The 19,331-nt window shown below is 39.3% G+C and overlaps 1 protein-coding gene and 6 non-coding genes across 7 annotated transcripts in view; 3 read left to right on the top strand and 4 right to left on the bottom strand.

Moving 5' to 3' along the window:
- LOC114035151 overlaps positions 1-3,489 on the bottom strand; it is a 51,686-nt gene extending 48,197 nt beyond the window's left edge. The window contains exons 1-2 of the mRNA XM_027851155.1: positions 3,232-3,489; positions 2,521-2,668 (exon numbers count right to left, since the gene is read on the bottom strand). Of these exons, the coding sequence (XP_027706956.1) occupies positions 2,521-2,668; positions 3,232-3,297 (214 nt within the window). The 5' untranslated portion in view covers positions 3,298-3,489. The remainder of the gene's footprint in view (positions 1-2,520; positions 2,669-3,231) is intronic.
- Positions 2,498-2,634, top strand: LOC114035282. Its single transcript, XR_003568205.1, has one exon. It is a non-coding gene; the product is annotated as a U8 small nucleolar RNA (small nucleolar RNA).
- On the top strand, positions 3,235-3,306 carry TRNAM-CAU. Its single transcript has one exon. It is a non-coding gene; the product is annotated as a tRNA-Met (tRNA).
- Positions 3,490-9,234: 5,745 nt separating the features above from the next.
- On the top strand, positions 9,235-9,307 carry TRNAM-CAU. The gene has a single exon. It is a non-coding gene; the product is annotated as a tRNA-Met (tRNA).
- Positions 9,308-13,760: 4,453 nt separating this feature from the next.
- On the bottom strand, positions 13,761-13,833 carry TRNAF-GAA. Its single transcript has one exon. It is a non-coding gene; the product is annotated as a tRNA-Phe (tRNA).
- A 2,105-nt stretch (positions 13,834-15,938) lies between these two features.
- On the bottom strand, positions 15,939-16,012 carry TRNAN-GUU. Its single transcript has one exon. It is a non-coding gene; the product is annotated as a tRNA-Asn (tRNA).
- A 2,848-nt stretch (positions 16,013-18,860) lies between these two features.
- Positions 18,861-18,933, bottom strand: TRNAM-CAU. Its single transcript has one exon. It is a non-coding gene; the product is annotated as a tRNA-Met (tRNA).
- Positions 18,934-19,331: the final 398 nt, after the last annotated feature.

Consider the following 19,331-nt stretch of genomic DNA (forward strand, 5'->3'; position numbering starts at 1 on the left):
ATACATAGTAGGCATTCCTTTAAGAAATGCTTGGTTATTGATCAGGATGGCTAACTTGTGTTGACATAGTGAGAATCTAGGATTATCTCAAGTTAGAACTATTGAAGAAATTCCATTTCGATGAATCTGCATGATCTTGTGTAACTTTATTACCTCACATACTCCATCCAGGCTTTCCGTGCTACACAATTTTTATCCATGTCTTCCCCTAAGTCCTCCAAAGAGGATCTATCCCACCTTCTAGAGGCCACACCTAACACCTATCATATTGGCCAAGATGACAAAAAAGGAAAATGACAATTGTCATTGTGAAAAGGTTTGAGCACTGGCTCATTGCTGGCGGAACTGAATTTGTTCAGCCAATCAGTAAAGCAATTTGGAACTATCCCCCCACTTCATCACTGAACTGGGCACACCCTTTGACTCAGACGTATGACAATTAGGCCTCTATTTCAAGGAGAATAAAGAAAAAGGAAAAGGGGAAAAAAAGACCCATTGGTATAAAAAAAGTCATTCTTTTTGTTGAAGCAAAAACTTGAAACAAAATCATTTGGGGAATGGCTGACGAACTATGGTATATTAGTGTAATGAATATTATTACACAATAAAATATATTGAACATTTCTGAGCAGCTTGGGAAGACTTGTATGAAATGATACAGTGAAGTGAGGACAATCAAGAGAAAACTTATAGAGTTAACAACATTATAAAGAAAAATAACTTTGAAAGACTTGAGAACTCCTATCAATGCAATGACTAACCATGACTCCAGAGGACTAATGAAAAAGTGTGCTTGCAACCTCCTGGTAGAGAGGTGATGTCATGAACTCAAAAAGCAAAATGAATATACAATGTTGAACATAGCAAATGTGTGGATTTGTCTTGCTTAACTATACCCTTCTCATTTATTTATTCATTTAATCTAACAAAAATCTATCTTTTATCCCTACCACCTTAAATAAAAAATTAAAAAAGAAAATAAATTAAAAGAAAAAATAAATTAAAAGAAAAAAAAGAAAACCCTTGTACCCAATATGTATTTGATTATTTTTGTTGATTACAAGGATTGTGCCTTTCTTTTCTTTTTTATTGGAGGAAGTATGGGAGGGGGGAAGGGGAAGCTAGCAATAGTGTTGGCAGAAAAAAAAAATTTTAAAAAGAGTGTCATTGAAGCATTTTTTTAATGCACAGAAGAGAAAAGAAGGAAGTTTAAAAAGAAACCCAGACTAGCAGGGAAGTTTTAAGGTAACATGCTGAATTTATTATATGTACTTTATTTTCTAAAAAAAAATTAAGTATGTAATAGAGTCATAGTTTCATGTGTAATATTTTTCTATTATACTTTGTATATGAATATTATGAATCTTTATTAAATTGGAGTGACCCCTATTTTGGTGTTTGGGACTTTCTTTGTATTTCTAGAACTTAGCATAGCGACAGCATGTAATAAATATTGATCAATTGATTGATTTCCTAAAGGAGGAGAGATGCTACCCTATGGTCCCCAAGTTTCCTTGAGTCTTTTATTCTATGACCTAGGGCACTGAGTGGTTGAAATAACTTATCCAGGGTCGCACACCATTATACTTGAACCGTGGGACCGGGACTCAGGTCCTGCTGGCCTGTTCACTATTCAAAACTTTGCTCACCTAACTAAAGAGCTATGCATTTTCTGAAAGTTGTAGAGGAGATTAAAACAAACAAACAAACAAACAAACAAAACACTAGCCCTAGGCAAAGGTCCTTATCTTTTTGGGGGATGAGGGGTAGAAGCAGAGGTGGGTCCTGGACCCTTTGGTAGTCTGTGGAACCCTTCTTGGAATCACGTTTGTAAATGTACAAAATGAAATACATACAATTGCAAAGGAAGCCAATTATATTGAAATAGTTATCAAAAAATCTTTTTAAAAAATGAGTTCTTGGGCCCCAGATTTAAGTTAGAACCCCATGTTTCTAGGGTCTCTGATCCAGAACAGCATTCCAAAATATATGTGTGTGTGTGTATAGATGTATATATAGTAGTTTTAATACAACTTAGCTCTTATATTACGAAAAAAAGCTTGTGAATCGAGGCTCTAAGACAGCTGGACTGTGACCATACTGCTAGAGAAAGAAAAAGCAGGGGAAACAGGGTTTTCCATCTACTCTAGGATCCTAAAACTGAAGGAATATGCTTCTCTTGTAGTGATTATGGTCCACTTCAAAGAATTTAATAGTAAGTCTCCGCCCCGCACATTATGCAAAATATAATACGTCACGAGTTCCTAAGATATTATGCAAATACATCGTGAAGCTTGTCGGGAGAGTACTATTTGGGAGTATGAGTGAAGTAGAATTTGTCTTATTTCAGTTTTTTCAGTGGAGAAAACGGACAAAAGTGTCACTTTTTTTAGTGAAAGTTGGACTGAGGGAAAGGAAGAGAACGCGAAAGCTAATTCGTCATAAGCTTAATTGGAGTCGAAATTTTCTGGATTTGGCTACCAAGAAACATTTTGTATCGTCAGTACGGTACATCCTTACCTGTTGCTCCTTTTTGGAGAACAGTAAATGATGATTGGAGCTCGCATGACACGTGATTAGTGTTCCTGCAGCTACTAGGAGATGGCGACAAACTCCTGGTTGCTCCTTTCTGATTCGTACTGGCGATGTTCTTCACGTTTTTATTTTGCTGTTTTTAAAAATAAAACGGTAATTATCTTCTCTTGGGGTTCTGTAGTCTTCGGACTTAAAATATTATATGGTAATGTAGAGTTTATGGACAAAAGCGTTAAAAGACATACAGCGTTTATTCCAGTAATTAAAAGATTGGTTTAGAAATATGTAAGTGCAAGCAGAAAAAAAATGCTGGAGGTTGGGGTAATTTAAGTTGAAGTTACCAACTTTCCTCTGTTACCGCACATTTGCGAGGATCCTGTAGGAAGCTGATATTCGAGGCAGCCAAGGGGAATCTTTAATTTTTACCGTATTATATTAAATAGACTGTCACTTAAGGGTTTCGGGAAAAATGCAGGGGTTTTTTCTTTACTTCATTTTTACCTTCGTTCTTTTCCTTACTCTTCACGTACATCCCACGTCTCCCCCCGCCCTCCTCAATTCCTTTAACGCTAGAAAAGTGTGCTTTCATTGTGAAATACTCGCATTAGGAAAGATTAGTAGGATGGAGAACCACGGAAGAAATGAAACCAAACCGAAAGTGAGACGTATTAAAGTACTAGTTAAGCTTTTGCTTACCAGAGCAGAGTGGCGCAGCGGAAGCGTGCTGGGCCCATAACCCAGAGGTCGATGGATCGAAACCATCCTCTGCTAGGCCTCTTTTTTTTTTTTCTTTTTTTGAGGCCTTGTTTTTGATCACAGGGAAGACGTTCGGAATAGACTATAAAGCATAAAAGAAGCATAAAGAAAGAAAGGAGGGGTTTCGCAGTCTGTGGATTTTGATCTGCGTCCTGATTTTGTCAATTTCCCGGAGGTTTTCCGCCTCTGCACAGTGCAGGTTACTGTTTACGCAAGTGCAACTGAACTTATAAGGCTGTAGGCTTCGCGAGACTAAAAACCTCAAAACCACGGAAACATTTTTTAACCCGGAAGGGTTTAAGTCTGTAACTTTAAAATTTTTTCCAAAATATTCTTTCTTAGAAAAAAATAACATTCTTTACTCTTCATACTGGCCTCCCCCTCCTACAACCTTTAGAAATAATAAGGTGTAGGTTTATGCAGCATATATTGGAAAACAAAATGGAAACAATAAAATAAAATTCAAAAAAGGAAGAGAAAAAAAGTAGCGCGGAAAAAAAAATAAGACATATTAAAGGTACATCATACTTTTCTCCTTGTTCACCAGAGTGGCGCAGTAGAAGTGTGCTGGGCCCATAACCCAGAGGTCGATGGTTTGAAACCATCCTCTGCTAGGTGATTATATTTTATAAGTTAGCAACATTAACAATAATATTAATAATAAAGACAGTATTGTCTGAGACTGCTACGTAAAAAGAGGGACAATGCGTAGAAAAAGAAATAACAAACCTCAGCCCGTAAAGAGAAACAAAAGGGCAGAGAGTTAAGGAGAGTGGAGAGAAAGGCTTAAGAGGCCTTTAGTTACTACAGCTTCTAACTAGGAGAGAAAGGCACAGGCTTCAGAGAGATGAGGATGAAAACAGTAACATGACGTTTTCTTCGTAAGCCTAGGGGTAGGGGGAAGCAGAAAGACTGACTTTTGTATCCCTGGTACCGTGGACACTCGTTTTTGAGCTCCTATTATTTGCTAGGCACAGGGGCCCGACAGTGGGAAGAGACAGAACATTTTTTAAAGGAAAAAAAATAATTGTTTCTCATACCCATCCATTCTTTGTCTCTGTAAAGTAGAGTAATTAAGCAGGCTGCACGTCCATTCCATCGTCAATAGGGGAATCTTCACTCCCGTTAAACAATTTAAGACAAAGTTTCAGATGAAGATGAGCTTCAGAATCTGAAAATTTCCCGTCATGGGACATAGCAGAAGGGACTGATTCTCTCAAAGAGACTGGCTGGTTTTTGAGAATAAATAACCCGAGGAGAAGTCAGAAAAACTCCCTTCTCACCCTCTTGTCTTATGGTCCCCCTCCCACCACTGGAGTGAAACTGAGTCCAGGGTATCTGTAGTCTATTGCTAAATGCAATGGCTTTTTCTCAGCACTTATCCTTCCTGACCTCTCTGCAGAATTTGACACTCACCTTGATTTCTCCACTCTGGGTTTTCATGACACTGCTCTGATATGGCTTTCTTCTTATCAGACGGTTCCTTCTTAGTCATCTTGGAAGGCTGATCATTCATATGTCCCCCAAGTCTCTGCCCTGAGCCCTCTCCTCTCTCTATACTCTCTTGGTAACAGTATCAGTTCCCATATATTTAACTATCTCAATGTGGACAATCCCCCAAACTACTTGTTACAGTCCTTCTCTCTCCTCCCAACTCCAGTCTTTCATCTCCAACTGTCTCTTTATCTTCATCTGGATGTCCCCAAAGCATCTCAGACTCAATTTGTTCAAAACAGAACTCATTATCTCACCCCCTAAACACATCCATTACTCATCCCCTAAACACATCGCTCTTGCCAACTAAGAGCCACACTTAATTTTTCAAAAATGTAAATGAAAAATTCATCCTCTTCATTCTCTGTCATCCCTTCCATATCCAGTCAATTGTCAAGTCTCATGCATTTCACCTCATCAGCACCTCACCTCCATCCCCTTCTTTTTCTCTCTACACACGTGTTCAGGCCTCTATCATCTTTCATCTGGACTATTGCAAATACTTCCCATTTAATGTAAATAGTAATAATAGAAATAACTAGTACTTATATAATACTTTAAGGTTTATAACAAACTTTACAAATACAATCTCATTTGATATTGCAGGATTCCTGCAGTCATTCTTTCCTCTTTCTGATTTACACAGTTGCCAAAGTGACAGGCCTAAATCAAAGGTCTGACCTTTGAATTTGATCACTCCCCTCCTCAAGAAAGAATGTAAATAAATCAACATTTGTTTAAAGCAGCATCCCATATCCCACCAATGAGCCTTTGTACAGGCTGTCCCTGATGCTTATCTCTTATCATCCCTCTTCATCTCTGCCTCCTGGAATTCTTAGATCCCTCAAGACTAAGCTAAAATGCTACCTGCTTCAAAGGGCCTTTCTTCATTACCTCAATTGTGAGTGCCACCTTCCCCCATCCCATCATTGTGTATTTGTTTTGTGTACATCCTAAATGTACATGAATAAAGTGTAGCCCCCCAGTAAAATATAAATTCCTTCAATGAGTTAATAATAAATATTTTTATAGTTAATAACTATAAGTTAATAAGATTAGTTAATAATATAGTTAGTAAACATTTATTAAGAGCCTACTGTGTGCTAGGTGCTTTCCTGAGCACTGGGGATACAAAATCAAACCAAAATAAAAGGTCAGTCCTGGCTCTCAAGGAGTTTACAATCAAGTGAAGGAAGACAACAGACAAAAGAAAGCTAAAAATGGAGTGAGGAGGAAGGGAGAACATGATGGAAAAGTCAGGGAACATCAGAGTGGGAAATGGAGAGATGGCTGTCCTGGCCTCCTTCCTTAAATGGAGGTTTTGAAGCTCATTACTCAGACCTCCAGTCAGAGAGGCAGATGGTACAGTTGAGTCAGGTACTAAAGGCAGAGTCCATCTTGCAGGATGATGAAGTTTCCCAATGATGAGGTTCCTGTGTGCATGGTGAAGTCCAAGGAGTGCAGCCATTTGGGAAACAAAATTCTTTGAGGGCAGGGACTATCTTACTTTTGTATTGGTATTCTTAGAATCCACTCCACTACCTGGCACATTTTCAGTCTTTTCAGTCTTGCCTGACTCTTCAAGACTCTATTTAGAGTTTTCTTGGCAAAGATATAATTTGCCATTTCTTCCTCTACTCATTTTACAGATGAGGAACCTGAGGTAAACTAGGTTAAGTGACTTGCCAAAGATCACACTGTCTGAGGTCAGATTTGACCTCAGGGAAATGATCTTCCTGATTTCAGGGTTGGCACTTTATCCATTTCACCACCTAGCTGCCCCTAACCTGGCACATAGTAGGCTCAATAAATGCCTATTGGTTGACTGATTGAAAAGGGAATGTCAGATCTAGTCTTGGTGGTCATAGAGTAGATAGACACCAGAAGGCCAGACTCTTTCTTAGTAGGGAAGGTAGGAGAGGGAGACATGGTAATTGGTCAAGAAGCTCAGGGATACTTTTATCTGTATTCTGTGTATATCCTCTGTACAGTTTCCATTCAAGGCTCCATTTTGGATCCTTCTGTGTCCAAGTCCTTTGCCTAAATGTTGGAAGCTGCCTGAGCAGTTCTAGCAGGCTCTTTTTGGTGCTTTGCACTGATCCATCTAAATGGAACTTCCCCTTTCGCTGCTTATGACAGTGAAATCTCAAAACTTCAGGTCTGGATCACCTGCACTGGTTCCAGACAAAGAATGGAGGCCCATATACATAAAATGGAACACTTATTTTTAAAAAATCCTACTGTTGAAACCAAGGGCTTTACTCACTTGTCTAAGGAGACCTTATGAACTGAGCTATTCATATTATTAAACTGATTGTTGAGAACTGGGGGGCAACGTCCCAACTTCTACCAGCCACTGATTCTGCTGAGCTAAGTCTGCTGGGATCCCAGGGCTTCTGGAGATCTTTTGACTTTTGTCTTAGCCTACAAGCAAAAGAGAGCCCTCAAAATGCATATCTACAGTTTTACTCTACAACAGGGTTTTTTTAAACTACTGTTTATAAATGTGTTTTAAAAAGGCTTTGATATCAGAAATTCAATGTAATTGATTTTTTGTTAGAAATATTTTAATTCTATGTTTTAAAAATATTTTTTTCTGAGGAGGCCATAGGCTTTACCAGACTGACCACAATACAAAAAAGATTAAGAATCTTTGCTTTAGAGAGAGAGGTGTTTAATGAGAACTCTCACAATATAAGCTATAGGGGAAGTCTTATCTCAGGAATGAACACCTTAACCTAATATAAATTGAAATGTCATATATGTGGACCATGGTTCATTATACAAGAACACAGAAAACTATTAATAATGACATGTTATAATAAAAATATAATCCTTAACTCTAGAAATAGAAAGCATACAATTTTTCTTGTCAAGTGTTTGGCACTGCATTACCTTAGTTGGGCATGAGGAGAAAAGAGGAGATAAAGAGGAGACAAAAGTGGGGAAGAGAAAGGGAGGCACCCACTGACAAGAGATCCATAACTGTAGATGGTCAAGGGCCAGAAATCCAGAAGCCCTGTCTACTACTGGTCAAATGAGCCTCATGCTCAGTCAAAAATCCATTGTCTTGGAAAAGATTCAATGTCCACTCAAATGGAAGACTTTAAGGTAAGGCAATGCCTTCCTATATTTGAAAATTCTGGCATCAGAAATCAGTTGAAAAGGGATGGGGGAGAGTGAGGAGTGTCTGATCTTCCTCTCTGAATAGTGCTTCATTCCTCAGGAACCACAGCATCAATTCAGAATCAGACAAATAACTGTCTCTACAAGCCTGGAAACTTTGTGGCCAGATTCTGGGCTACTGTTTGCACAAGCGGGTAGACTTTGATGGATGAAATGAAGCTCCAATCCAAGGGGTGGCTCTCTAGGTCCTCAACTGCAGCCGTTTGACTGAATCCAAACTTCACGGAACAAATCCTTTGGGAACCTAGAAGGCCACATGTGCCCTCCAGGTGGCAGGTTCCCCAATCTTTGATTACACCAAAGGCCAAGAAGCCTGTAGTACCAGGGAGCTGAAGAGCCTCACTCCCTGCATAGGAGAATCATTTCAATTCAGTGGGTCACAGCAAAGGAGCCAGGCTTTGTGTTGACATAACCGAAAGAAAGGACAGTCCAGTCTCTAGCCACAACAGTTTAAAGTCTAGGAAGGGAATAAAAAATGAGCATAAGCAAAATAGGAGTATGAATATAATTCAGGGAATAGGAGAGGCCGAACAGAGAGGGATGAAAGGTGCTTCTCTATCTGGGAATGGGAATGGCGAACAAATATCTCTGCAAAGTAGGCATTGAACCTCGAAGAAAGAGAATTATCTCAGAGACTGAGTGATAGGAAGAGTCATTGAAGGCATGGGCAATATAGAACTACATCTGTACCGAATAAGTAGCCAGATCGAACTAGGAGCATCTAGATCAGGGACACTAGAGGAAGTCGCGATAGTGAAGGTTGGAAAGAGATGTGAGCTACATCGTGCAGTGGATCCTTTTGATTTTTTGAACTTTATTTTTTTTTAATTAACGAGAATTTATTTTCTTTCTCATTTCCTTCCTCTCCCCTCTCCCCTCAAATAAAAGTAAAAAAAAAAAAAGTTAAAAAAAAACCTGTAACAAATATGAAGAGCCAAGGGAAAACAAATTCTCGAATTGACCTGGAGTCTACCTTCATTCTGTTCGCTGAAAAATGACCCCCTGATTTCTGGTGAGTAGAGAAAATGAAGAAGTCATTTCTTCAGCCTTGCTAAACCTGATTCTTTCCCCAAATTTTATCCCAAAGCAGAAGTCATAGAATGTGGGAGGTAATACAGAAATATGGGAAGAAAGGGGGAAAAAAAGACATTAAACGAAGTGCAAAGCAAAATCAATTACAAAATGCATCACAATCTAGTTCTACGATAGTTGAAACCAGAAGGTTGTCACTCAAATTCTTAGCTTGTGAAGGTAACACCGTAAGCCTTCTTAGCGCAGTAGGCAGCGCGTCAGTCTCATAATCTGAAGGTCCTGAGTTCGAGCCTCAGAGAGGGCAACGAGTTTTTTTGTTTAACCACCACCTCAAGAGCATTTCATTTCCTCTATAAAAACAGCTACATATCGGCTTTCAGATATCCGGCAAAACGGAGACACAGACAGTCGAGTGTCCTCTGCAGTGAAATACTCTGAGATGAAAAAGAAAGAATGTAGTTAACAATGTCATAAAGATCTTAGATTCTTAATCCAAAAGGTAGTATTGGGAAATTACAGAGAGCAGACCCCTCCAAAAAAGGGATAAGACATTCTCACTTCACTCCCAGGGGAGAAAGTTAGTCGATGAGCGTGGAATATTACATACATTGTCCAACTTTTTCTATTTACTGATCGGTTTTTGATGATTGTTCATGCTTCTTACTCTTTGTCCTTTCAAAATAATTATGATAAGAAGGAGAGGGAGAATAGGAGAGATAGCAAAAGTAAATACAAAATATTTCAATAAAATGAAAATCTAAAATGATATTTTTTTAAATATTGAAAAGTTACAAGGAATGAGCTTGTCCCCAAAGAAAAGATGCAAAAATGCCTACCCAATTCCTTTGCAGAGGATTGGGGAGATGTATGTAGCTAGGAAGGGGGAACAGAACATAGATGTGGAATATTGCACATAATGTTAGGTTTTTTTTTTTCTTATGTACTGGATGGTTTTGCTTAATTTTTCTCTTCCTCTAAATTTTTCCTTTAAAAAATTCTTTGTTATAAGGGATGACTCTCTGGAGGAAAGAAGGCCAGGAATACAGAGGGAAATCTAGGGGATATGGAAAGAAAACATAATAATAAAAACTTTTTTTAAAGCCACATTGATCTTTTTCCTTCCCCCAAACCAACAACTTTTCTTTTGTTGTAGCTGTGGAATCTTCTAAATTATGCCTTTATCATTTCTATGAGCAACCTGTTTCCCTTATTTAGCTATACCTCACAGACTGGTGTTTCAAATTCATAGGCAATTTTTTTTTTCCTGAGAAAATCTGAGTTATTACTCTTTGACACACAGATGCTTGTTTTCTTTGATCTATCAACCCAACTTCTAATCCATAGTAGTCAGTCAGTCAGTCAATAAACTCCTACTATATGCCAGGCATTATGCTAAGTGCTAGAGATATACAAAGAGGCAAAGAACAATTCCTGCCTTCAAGGAGTTCACAATTTAATGGAGTAACTGCCATAGATTTTTCTCATGATAAATTTTGCTGAGTACCAAATTCTGTATTTGTTGGAGAAAATAAATGTTGAAGGATTTGAGATGACATAGACCATTGATCCTGGCTTTAATTCCTGGCAAAATTCTAGTGCTTGTTTATGAATACTTAAAAAGGGAAGGAGGTTATATCTATGAATCAGAATGGAATCATTAAAAACAGGACAAGGAATCATAATCTTATTATCTTTTTAAAAATGATCTTATATAATTTATTTTATTCATTTAACAACATTATTCTGAGGACTCTTGCATCAAATTAGGGAGAGAACCAATATCCAGTGTGGGATAATAATGAACACAAATTAATTTGTCTCATTCAGTAAGCACTATGGTGGCTTCCCCAGTACAGTGATATCCATAGGCTTCCCAGTTCACCAATGTGGTCTCTGGGCATACAAACATCCTGAACATCTGTAGGCCATATCAATCCACTCCTATTAAAAGATATTGTGATCTAATTCTTGAAAGCTCCAAGAGTGCTTCTTTGAATGACCTACTTCATGATAAAGGCCACAAATTCTGAGGTATGTTAGACAATCAAATTCCTGACCCCACTGTGACTATGGGAACTTAATATTATCTTAAAGTTGGTCTCTCCAGTTCAAATACAATTAACATTAAACCTAACTTTCTCCACAAGTTTAAATAAACCTGATTTATACATAATGAAGTTCAAAAAAAGTCTAATTAATAATTTTTAAAACTCTTCTTCATTTATTTTCTTGTTAGATGATATTCTGGCTGTACATCCCAACAATTTCATTCAATACTGGAGGCTGATCTGTAATATAATTGTAGCATTTCTGGGTACTGAGGGGGAAAGAAAGCAGAAGTAATATCAAAAAAGAACTTAATCTGGTGGCCTTCCAGTCCAGGTTTCCAGAGAGCCAAGACACTGGACTACTTGGAGCATAACTCAAAACTTTCAGGTATCTGAACTGTATTCAACACCCAAATACCTCAGTTCAGTTGCTAGCTCTAAGGAATAAAAATTGAGTAGTGTATCCCTCATTTCACTTGTTTGTCCTACTGCTAATCCCAAAATCAACGTTTAATTGTCTTTAATTAAAAAATTAAATAAAATTGTGTCCATCGTCAAAAATTCTTAAGACTTATCTGGGATGTTAATACGCATAGTGAACTTTTGTACCTAATTCTTTTTTTAAGTGAAAATGTTCATATATTTTTCCCAGTTACATGTAATAATAATTTTTAATATTTTTTTTAATTTTGAGTTCCAAATTCTCTCTCCTCTCCCCTCCTTTAGAAGGAAAGAAATTTGGTACAGATTATACATGTGCAGTCATGCAAAACATTTTCCATATTAGTCATATTGTAAAAGAAAACACAGATACCCCCCCAAAAAAAACCCAAGAAAAATAAAGTAAAGAAAATGTATGCTTCAATTTTCATTCAGACTCCATCAGTCCTTTCTCTGGAGATGGGTAGCATTTTTCATCATAAATTCTTCAGAATTATTTTGGAATATTGTATTGCTAAGAATAGCTAAGTCATTCACAATTGATTATCATACAATATTGCTGTTACTGTGTACAGTGTCCTCCTGGTTCTACTCATTTCATTTTCCATCAGTTCATGTAATTCTTTCTAGGTTTTTCTGAAAGCATCCTGCTCATCATTTCTTATAGCACGATAGTATTCTATCACAATCATACCACAACATGTTCAGTCATTCCCCTATTAACAGGAATTCCCTCAATTTCCAATTTTTGGCTACCACGGAGTTGCTAGAAATATATATATTTTTTAACATATAGGTCCTTTTCCTTTTGCTTGTCCTTGTCCTTTTTAAAGAAATCTCTTTGGGATTCAGGCCTAGTAGTGGTATTGTTGGGTCAAAGGGTATGAACGGTTTTATAGCTCTTTGGGCATAGTTCAGAATTACTCTCCAGAATGGTTGGATTAGGTCACAACTCCACCGACAATGCATTAGCATCCCAATTTCTCCACACCCTCTCCAACATTTGTCATTTTCCTTTTCTGTCATATTAGCCAATCTGATAGGTGTGGGATGATACCTCAGAGTTGTTTTCATTCCTTATTATCTTTTTTTTTTTTTTGACAGAATCATTGGACTGGAAGAACAAGTAAAGGAGAGGCAGCTAGGTGACAGTGGATAGAACCTTATTTCTCTTGAGAGCACCATCAACCTTCTGGCTCCAGCCCTCACTATTTTTGGCCTATACTACTGCAACAATCTCTTAGCTTCTTGATTCTCTGCTCTCCAATGTAACCTTAGCTCAGCTGCCAAAACTATATTCCTAGTATACCCCTGACTAGGTCACTCTTCTGCTCAAGAAATTTCAATCTTCCTATAGCTCCCGAGATAAAAATACAAACTAGTATTTATAGCTCTTTCACAATCCATGGCCAGTCTAACTTTCCAGATGTATTGTCCATTACTCCTTTTCCAGTACTTTCTGGGTCAACCAAACTAGCTTCCTTGCTGTTCCAGCTCTTGGCCCTCCAACCATGACTTTGCACAGGTTGGTCTGCATACCTTTGGACGTATCCTACCCCAAGTCTGGAAAGTACTACCTTCTCACCTACTGCATGGCCTAGCTTCCTGTGAGGTTCAATCATCTTCCACCTCCTAATGGAAGCCTTTGCTGATCCCCTGAGTTGTTACTTCTCAATCCTCTTCCTCAAATTTTCACTTATATATTTAACTGTTTACATGCTGTGTTCCCCTCAATAGAGGTCAAGGATTATTTTGTCTAGAGCCCACAACAGTAGGCACTTGATATATCCTTGTTGGATTGGATTGGAAGGGGTGCCTCAAATAGAGCCAAGGAGTGAGAGTCTTCCCACTCAGAGCAGGGACTAACTGATACCAGAGTGGGGAGGAGGGTGGGTGAGAAAGTGAACCACGTGGCATCCTCATACCTATGAATTGCCTGGATAAAATTCATATTTTCCCTCTATGCCAGGGATTGGGAACCCTCTGGGATTGTAAGGGCATTTTCCTGAGGAAGGAGGTCATCTTTTGGGAGTCTGTCTGAAGACCTCTCCAACATTTTTTAAAAAAAAAAATATGGCCCCATGGCTTTGAAACAGAAAAGTCCAGAAATTAAGGTTTTCGACGTGGGCATGATGTTCCTTTCTTCTCTGACATTTGGAATTAACGTTTAGGAGCAAGAAGACTTACTTGGTTTGCAAATCCATAGTATGAACGTCATTACAAGCGCTTACGGTACACCAGTTATCGGAAATTTCAAAACTCTACCTTTGCCGAAACCCGGGATTGAACCAGGGACCTTTAGATCTTCAGTCTAACGCTCTCCCAACTGAGCTATTTCGGCTCAGGTGCTTGACGTTATAGCGCCATTTCCCCTCCAAGCATTATCACAGTCTGACAATTCCACTTCTCAATTTCAGGTAGGAGAAAGTGAGGAATAGGAGGAAACTCGGTGCTGTGCAGCTAAATCCGAAATCCTAATCTACATTAACGTGAAAGAAAGAAGGAAAAATACTTCATTCTTGTCTCAGCTCAAAGAATGTGTGATTTCACTAATGAAGTGTCTAATTCTGATCAGGAAGAATGCAGGATCTGGGATCTGGTAGCTGGTAGGACCCTACTGTATCCCGTCCTAGTTTCAGTTACACTTGTACACCTCAAGATCGCCCTAAGATCCCAGGGCACTGATCCATTCTAAAAAAAAAAAAAAAAAAAAAGCAAAACTAATCATGAGACAACTTGGATAGAATCCAACATTCTATTTAATATCTTCCAAACAAATTTCATTTTCCATCTGTGCCCTGCTTGGTTTTCACTCCAGGGAACATTCCCTCTCCCTAGCTTTTTCGCTTTCTTTTTTAGTGCCATCTCCTCTCATTAGATTATACACTTTGTGAGGGCAGGGCCTGACTTTCTTTTTCTTATTTGTATTCCCAATGCCTAGCACAGTACCCAGCACATAGTAGGTACTTTGACAAATATTTATTGAATTGCACTAAATTCAAGACAACTCCTTGAAGTTTCCATTTGTGTGTAAAGTGGACCCCATATATAGAGGGTAAGTGGTATTGCATCCGTATATTCATCTTCCCACACTCTTCCAATACTGACCATTCCCATCTTTTTTTCACCAACTATACTGATATGAGGTAAAACCTCAATTTAAAAAAAAATACATATTTTTCCATTACTGATTTAGAGCATGTTTTCAGATAGGTAAGTAGATAGATAGATAGATAGATAGATAGATAGATAGATAGATAGATAAATGGATGGATGGATGGATGGACGATAGGTAGGTATGTGGGTGAAGTGCCTTTTCAGAGTTGTCCTTGTATTAACACTAATAGGTTGGGTTTAGAGGGGTTGGCTACTCTAGGTTCAAGGTACTCTATCCACACTCCTATAACTACAACTTGGGAGACCTCACGATGAGTTTGATAGCCATAATTTCCTCAAAGCAAAGGCATTTTGAAATGGCATAGCATGAATATTAGTTATAAAACATCTCCTCCATAAGAATGGGGCGCACTTTCCCACAAATACACATAGGCTCAGTGGAGCGGACATTAAGAGAGAGATACCTAAGGAACACAGAAGGTCAATTCAGGTCACAGCTTGAGGGGACGTCCGTGCTCTTTCTCCTGTCCTGATGTCCTCTTGCTGCTCCCCCTCAGTACAGCCTTTTGCTGAGCAGACAGCTGATTTGGTCTACCAAGGTCTGTCATTGTATGAATATGTTTGTCACCTTCACGCGACTGATCACATTTTTTTTTTGTTATTAGGGCACCATTTTGTGATAAAGTGTTTCGATGCTTCCTTTTCATAGCATTTCTCAATATTAAGATAAATGTATATGTGGTATAGGTTGGTAAACAGTTTGTGTGCGTTCACAAATGACTGAAAAACAGATAAGACATCCACAATGGGAACATTTGGTAAAAACAACTTTGTTTATATCATTAAGCATCAATCAAATTAATTGGAAAACAAATCAAGTCACTCACCACCAATCAGAATTTAAGTTGTAATCAGTTAATACCCATGGCTTTAAGAAATCCATCCGTGAACCCCAGACTCCAGCTTGACCTTGGGTCAAGGTCAATTGAGCCAGCCCCTGTGTTCTCTATCAGCTGACTTCCATTGAGTAAGGTGCTGATTGACTAAGATTTGCTGACTTTTCAGGCAACCACCTCAGAGGGAGACTGGAGAAGAAGAAAACCTATGCAGAGAACACAAGAAAGCCAGAGTGAGCAAGATAAAACACACCCGGACTCAATCAAAAAGAATTGACCAAATTCCTAGTATTTTCAAGAACTGCGCCTAGGTGGCATGGAAACACCAACATACTAGATCCTTACTGGTCTTACCACTTTCGCCATCTCTCTAAATAGCGAGAAAGATTGTAAGCAAGAACGGCTGTGGAATTTCCGAAATGCAACTTAAAAACGTCCCTGGGTGGGCTCGAACCACCAACCTTTCGGTTAACAGCCGAACGCGCTAACCGATTGCGCCACAGAGACATTTCTATTGCTACATTCAACATCACAGTTTCCTATATACCTAAAGGGAACGTTGTACCTATCAGATTTCAGAACAAGTGTTCCGGTAACGCCAAGCAGCCTGGGAAGTACTCCTGCACTTCATCCAAGCTTTGCATAAGCTAGAGGCAGAAGAAGGAATCAATGAGTCAGTCTGCCTGGAGGACCCGGGAATTAAACTAACCTGGGGCCCAGCTTCTCGGCTTTATTCTTCAAACCAGATAAAGCTCAGCCTAGATGGAAACTTTGGGCCCCATCGCAAAATAAAACCTTACAGGTTTTAAGGAAACCGATTCTGATCATCTTCCATTATAGGCATTTATGAAAAGTTATATTAAAAATATCAGACTTTTGCAATGTGTTGGTTAGTTTTGCTAAACTATTTCTCTGTTTCTCTGTCTGTCTGATGGCTTTCTGTTCTGGACATGTGGTAGAGGACTGAAAAATACCAAAATGTAGGTGATGTCAGTTAGCTAATAAACATGTATTAAGTGCCTACTATGTGCTAGGCACCATGCTAAACTGGCAATAAAAAAGAGGCAAAAAAAACAGTTCTTGCCCTCAAGGAACTCACAATCTAATGTCGGTGACAATAAGCAAATACGTGCAAACAAGTTATATACAAGATAAATAGGAAATAATTAAAAGAGGAAAGGCACTATAATTAAGAGGGCTTTAGAAAAGTCTTCCCATAGGAGATGGAATTCGACAGAATGAAAGGAATCCAGGGAAGCCAATAAGTGGAGACAAGGAGGGAGAGCGTGTCAGGCATGAGTAACGGCTGGAGAAGATGCCTAGAGCTGAGAGGAGTGTCTTGTTCATGGACCAGAAAAGAGGTCAATGTCACTGGACTGAAGAGCAGATGGTGTGCATGTATGAGGGATGCCGGGTTGGGTGCTGGATTATGGAAAACCCTGAATGTCAAACAGAAGATTTTGTATTTGATCCTGGAGGCAATAGAGAGCCAATGGATTTTATTGAGTAAGAGGGCAATATGGTTGGAGCTGTGCTTTAAGAAAATCACTTTGATGGCTGAATGGAAGATGAATTGGAATGGGGAGAGATTTGAGGTAGGCAGACCCACCCACCAGCAGCTATTACAATAGTCCAGGAGTGAATTGATGAGGGCCTGTACCAAAGCAGTGTCAGTGGCAAAGGAGAGAAGGGGCCGTATTCTAAAGATGTTGCAAAAGTGAAACCTAGAGGCCTTTGATAACAGATTGAATATGAAAGAGGAGTTGAGGATGATACCTAGGTGGCAAACCTGAGGGACTAGGAGGATGTTACTCTCTACACATGGAATAGGGAAAGTAGAAAGGGAGATAGGGACTAGGGGAAAAGATAATGAGTCCAGTTTTGGAGGTGGTGAATTTAAGATGTCTACTGAACATGTAGTTTGAGATGTCTGAAAGGCAGTTTGAGATGCATTGGAGGTCAACATAAAGGTTAGGGCAGGATCAGTAGATGTGAAAATCTTCAGCATAGAGATGGTAATTAAATCCATAGGAGTTGATGAGATCAACAAGTGAAGTAGTATAGAAGGAAAAGAGAGGAAGGCCCAGGGCAGAACCTGTGGTATGCCTATGGTTAGAAGGCATGATCTTGTTGAAGATCCAGCAAGAGATTTAGAAGCAGTCTGCTAGGTATAAGGAGCAGCAGGAGAGAATTGTGTCCTCCAAACTGAAAGATAAGAGTGTATCAAGGAGAAGAGACTGATCAACGGGGTCAAAGGCTACAGAGAAATAAAGTATACAGTTAAAAACAAAAGATAAAAATACTTGGACACACATGCATGTGTGCACCTGTGTGTCCATCTCCACTGAGTGATACTCTCAGACTTGGTCTTCCTGTTTTTCAGTCTGTATCTGTCTGGTCCTGCTGATTTCTGGGCTGGGCACTTTGGTACCAGACCTGGCATCCAGTGGTCTTTCCAGGGTCTGACCTAACTTAGAGAAGAAAGAACAATTAGTGCCCCCACCCCTTCCACTTTTGATTCCATCCCTGAAGCCTCTCAGCGTTAGAGGAATGATCCAGTACAATGTCCTGCCAGTTGAAGGAATCTCCTTCCCTCATCCCTGACAAGTGATCATTCAAATTATTCTGAATCAATGACCACGAACTTCCTACCCAACAGGGACGACTAGCTTTGGGTGACGTCCAGCTTTTCCACCTCTGCTCCCAAGCTTTTTTCTTTCTGTTGCCTCTTGGAAAGTCAAGCAGAAAGCAGTCCCCTGGGCCCCTTGGGTCTTATGCTATTTAGTTCCTCCTCAGCCTTCTACAATACTAGCAGCTGAAGAAGCTTAACTCAACCAGTGTTGCTCAGATAAGTACAGACAGACCTGCAGCCGGCTCACTCAGATCAGTGAGCACGATCCTCTCCGAGGAGCGCCAGATTCCCACCAGATGGCGCTGCTTCCCACTTGGAATTAGACTAGAGTAGCCTTTTCTATCTCCAGGGAAATTAAATCAGCTATCATCTGCCACTCTCATCTTCTCGTTTTTCTTTTCAACTTTCCTGTCTAAATCTCAAGTACGGGTGGGAAAGGAGAGGGGAATGGAGCGAAGAGGCCCCATCTGAAACCTCTGACTGCGGCGCAGTCTCTATTGAAACTAAGGTCTAAGCCATTTGTCTAAGGGTCCACACACGGTTTTTCTGAGAATTGCGGAGGGAGAAGTGTGGAATCTTGGGAAATTAATGTCTCCAGATTCTGACGTCTAAGAAAATCTGGTACCGACTGCCCTTAATCATCTGCTGCTACAGGTATATTGCAAAATTACTCAGTTGTCTTCCCTTCGTTATTTAGATGTTTATTGGTTTGTGAAAACATTTTGCCCTCTCTGAGGCTCGAACTCAGGACCTTCAGATTATGAGACTGACGCGCTGCCTGCTGCGCTAAGAAGGCACATGTGTGGCCTTTTCACCTCTTAATTTTTGAGGATAAAAATAATTCCAGTTTTCTGTTAACAAAAGGATTTTTAAAAAATACACTCTCAGTGGTTAGAGCACTGGCCCTGAAGTCAGGAGTATCTGAGTTCAAATCCGGCTTCAGACCAAACACTTGACACTAGCTGTGTGACCTTGGGCAAGTCACTTAACCTCAATTGCCTAAAAAGGAAAAAAGAATACACTCAGGTGTTCTACAACTTGCTTGGAATTTACAATGGTTTTTTTGTTTGTTTGTTTGTTTTTTGTTGTTGTTGCATACTACGGAAGAGAATTTTGGGCCCTTATCCTGTTACTCTAATTATTCTCGTTTACATTTTGGAGTGCCTGTCTGGGAGGCCTCAGGAGGGAGGACAC

Source organism: Vombatus ursinus, unplaced genomic scaffold (genome assembly GCF_900497805.2).
Source record: "Vombatus ursinus unplaced genomic scaffold, bare-nosed wombat genome assembly UNPS02009173.1, whole genome shotgun sequence".
Taxonomy (NCBI): Eukaryota; Metazoa; Chordata; class Mammalia; order Diprotodontia; family Vombatidae; genus Vombatus; species Vombatus ursinus.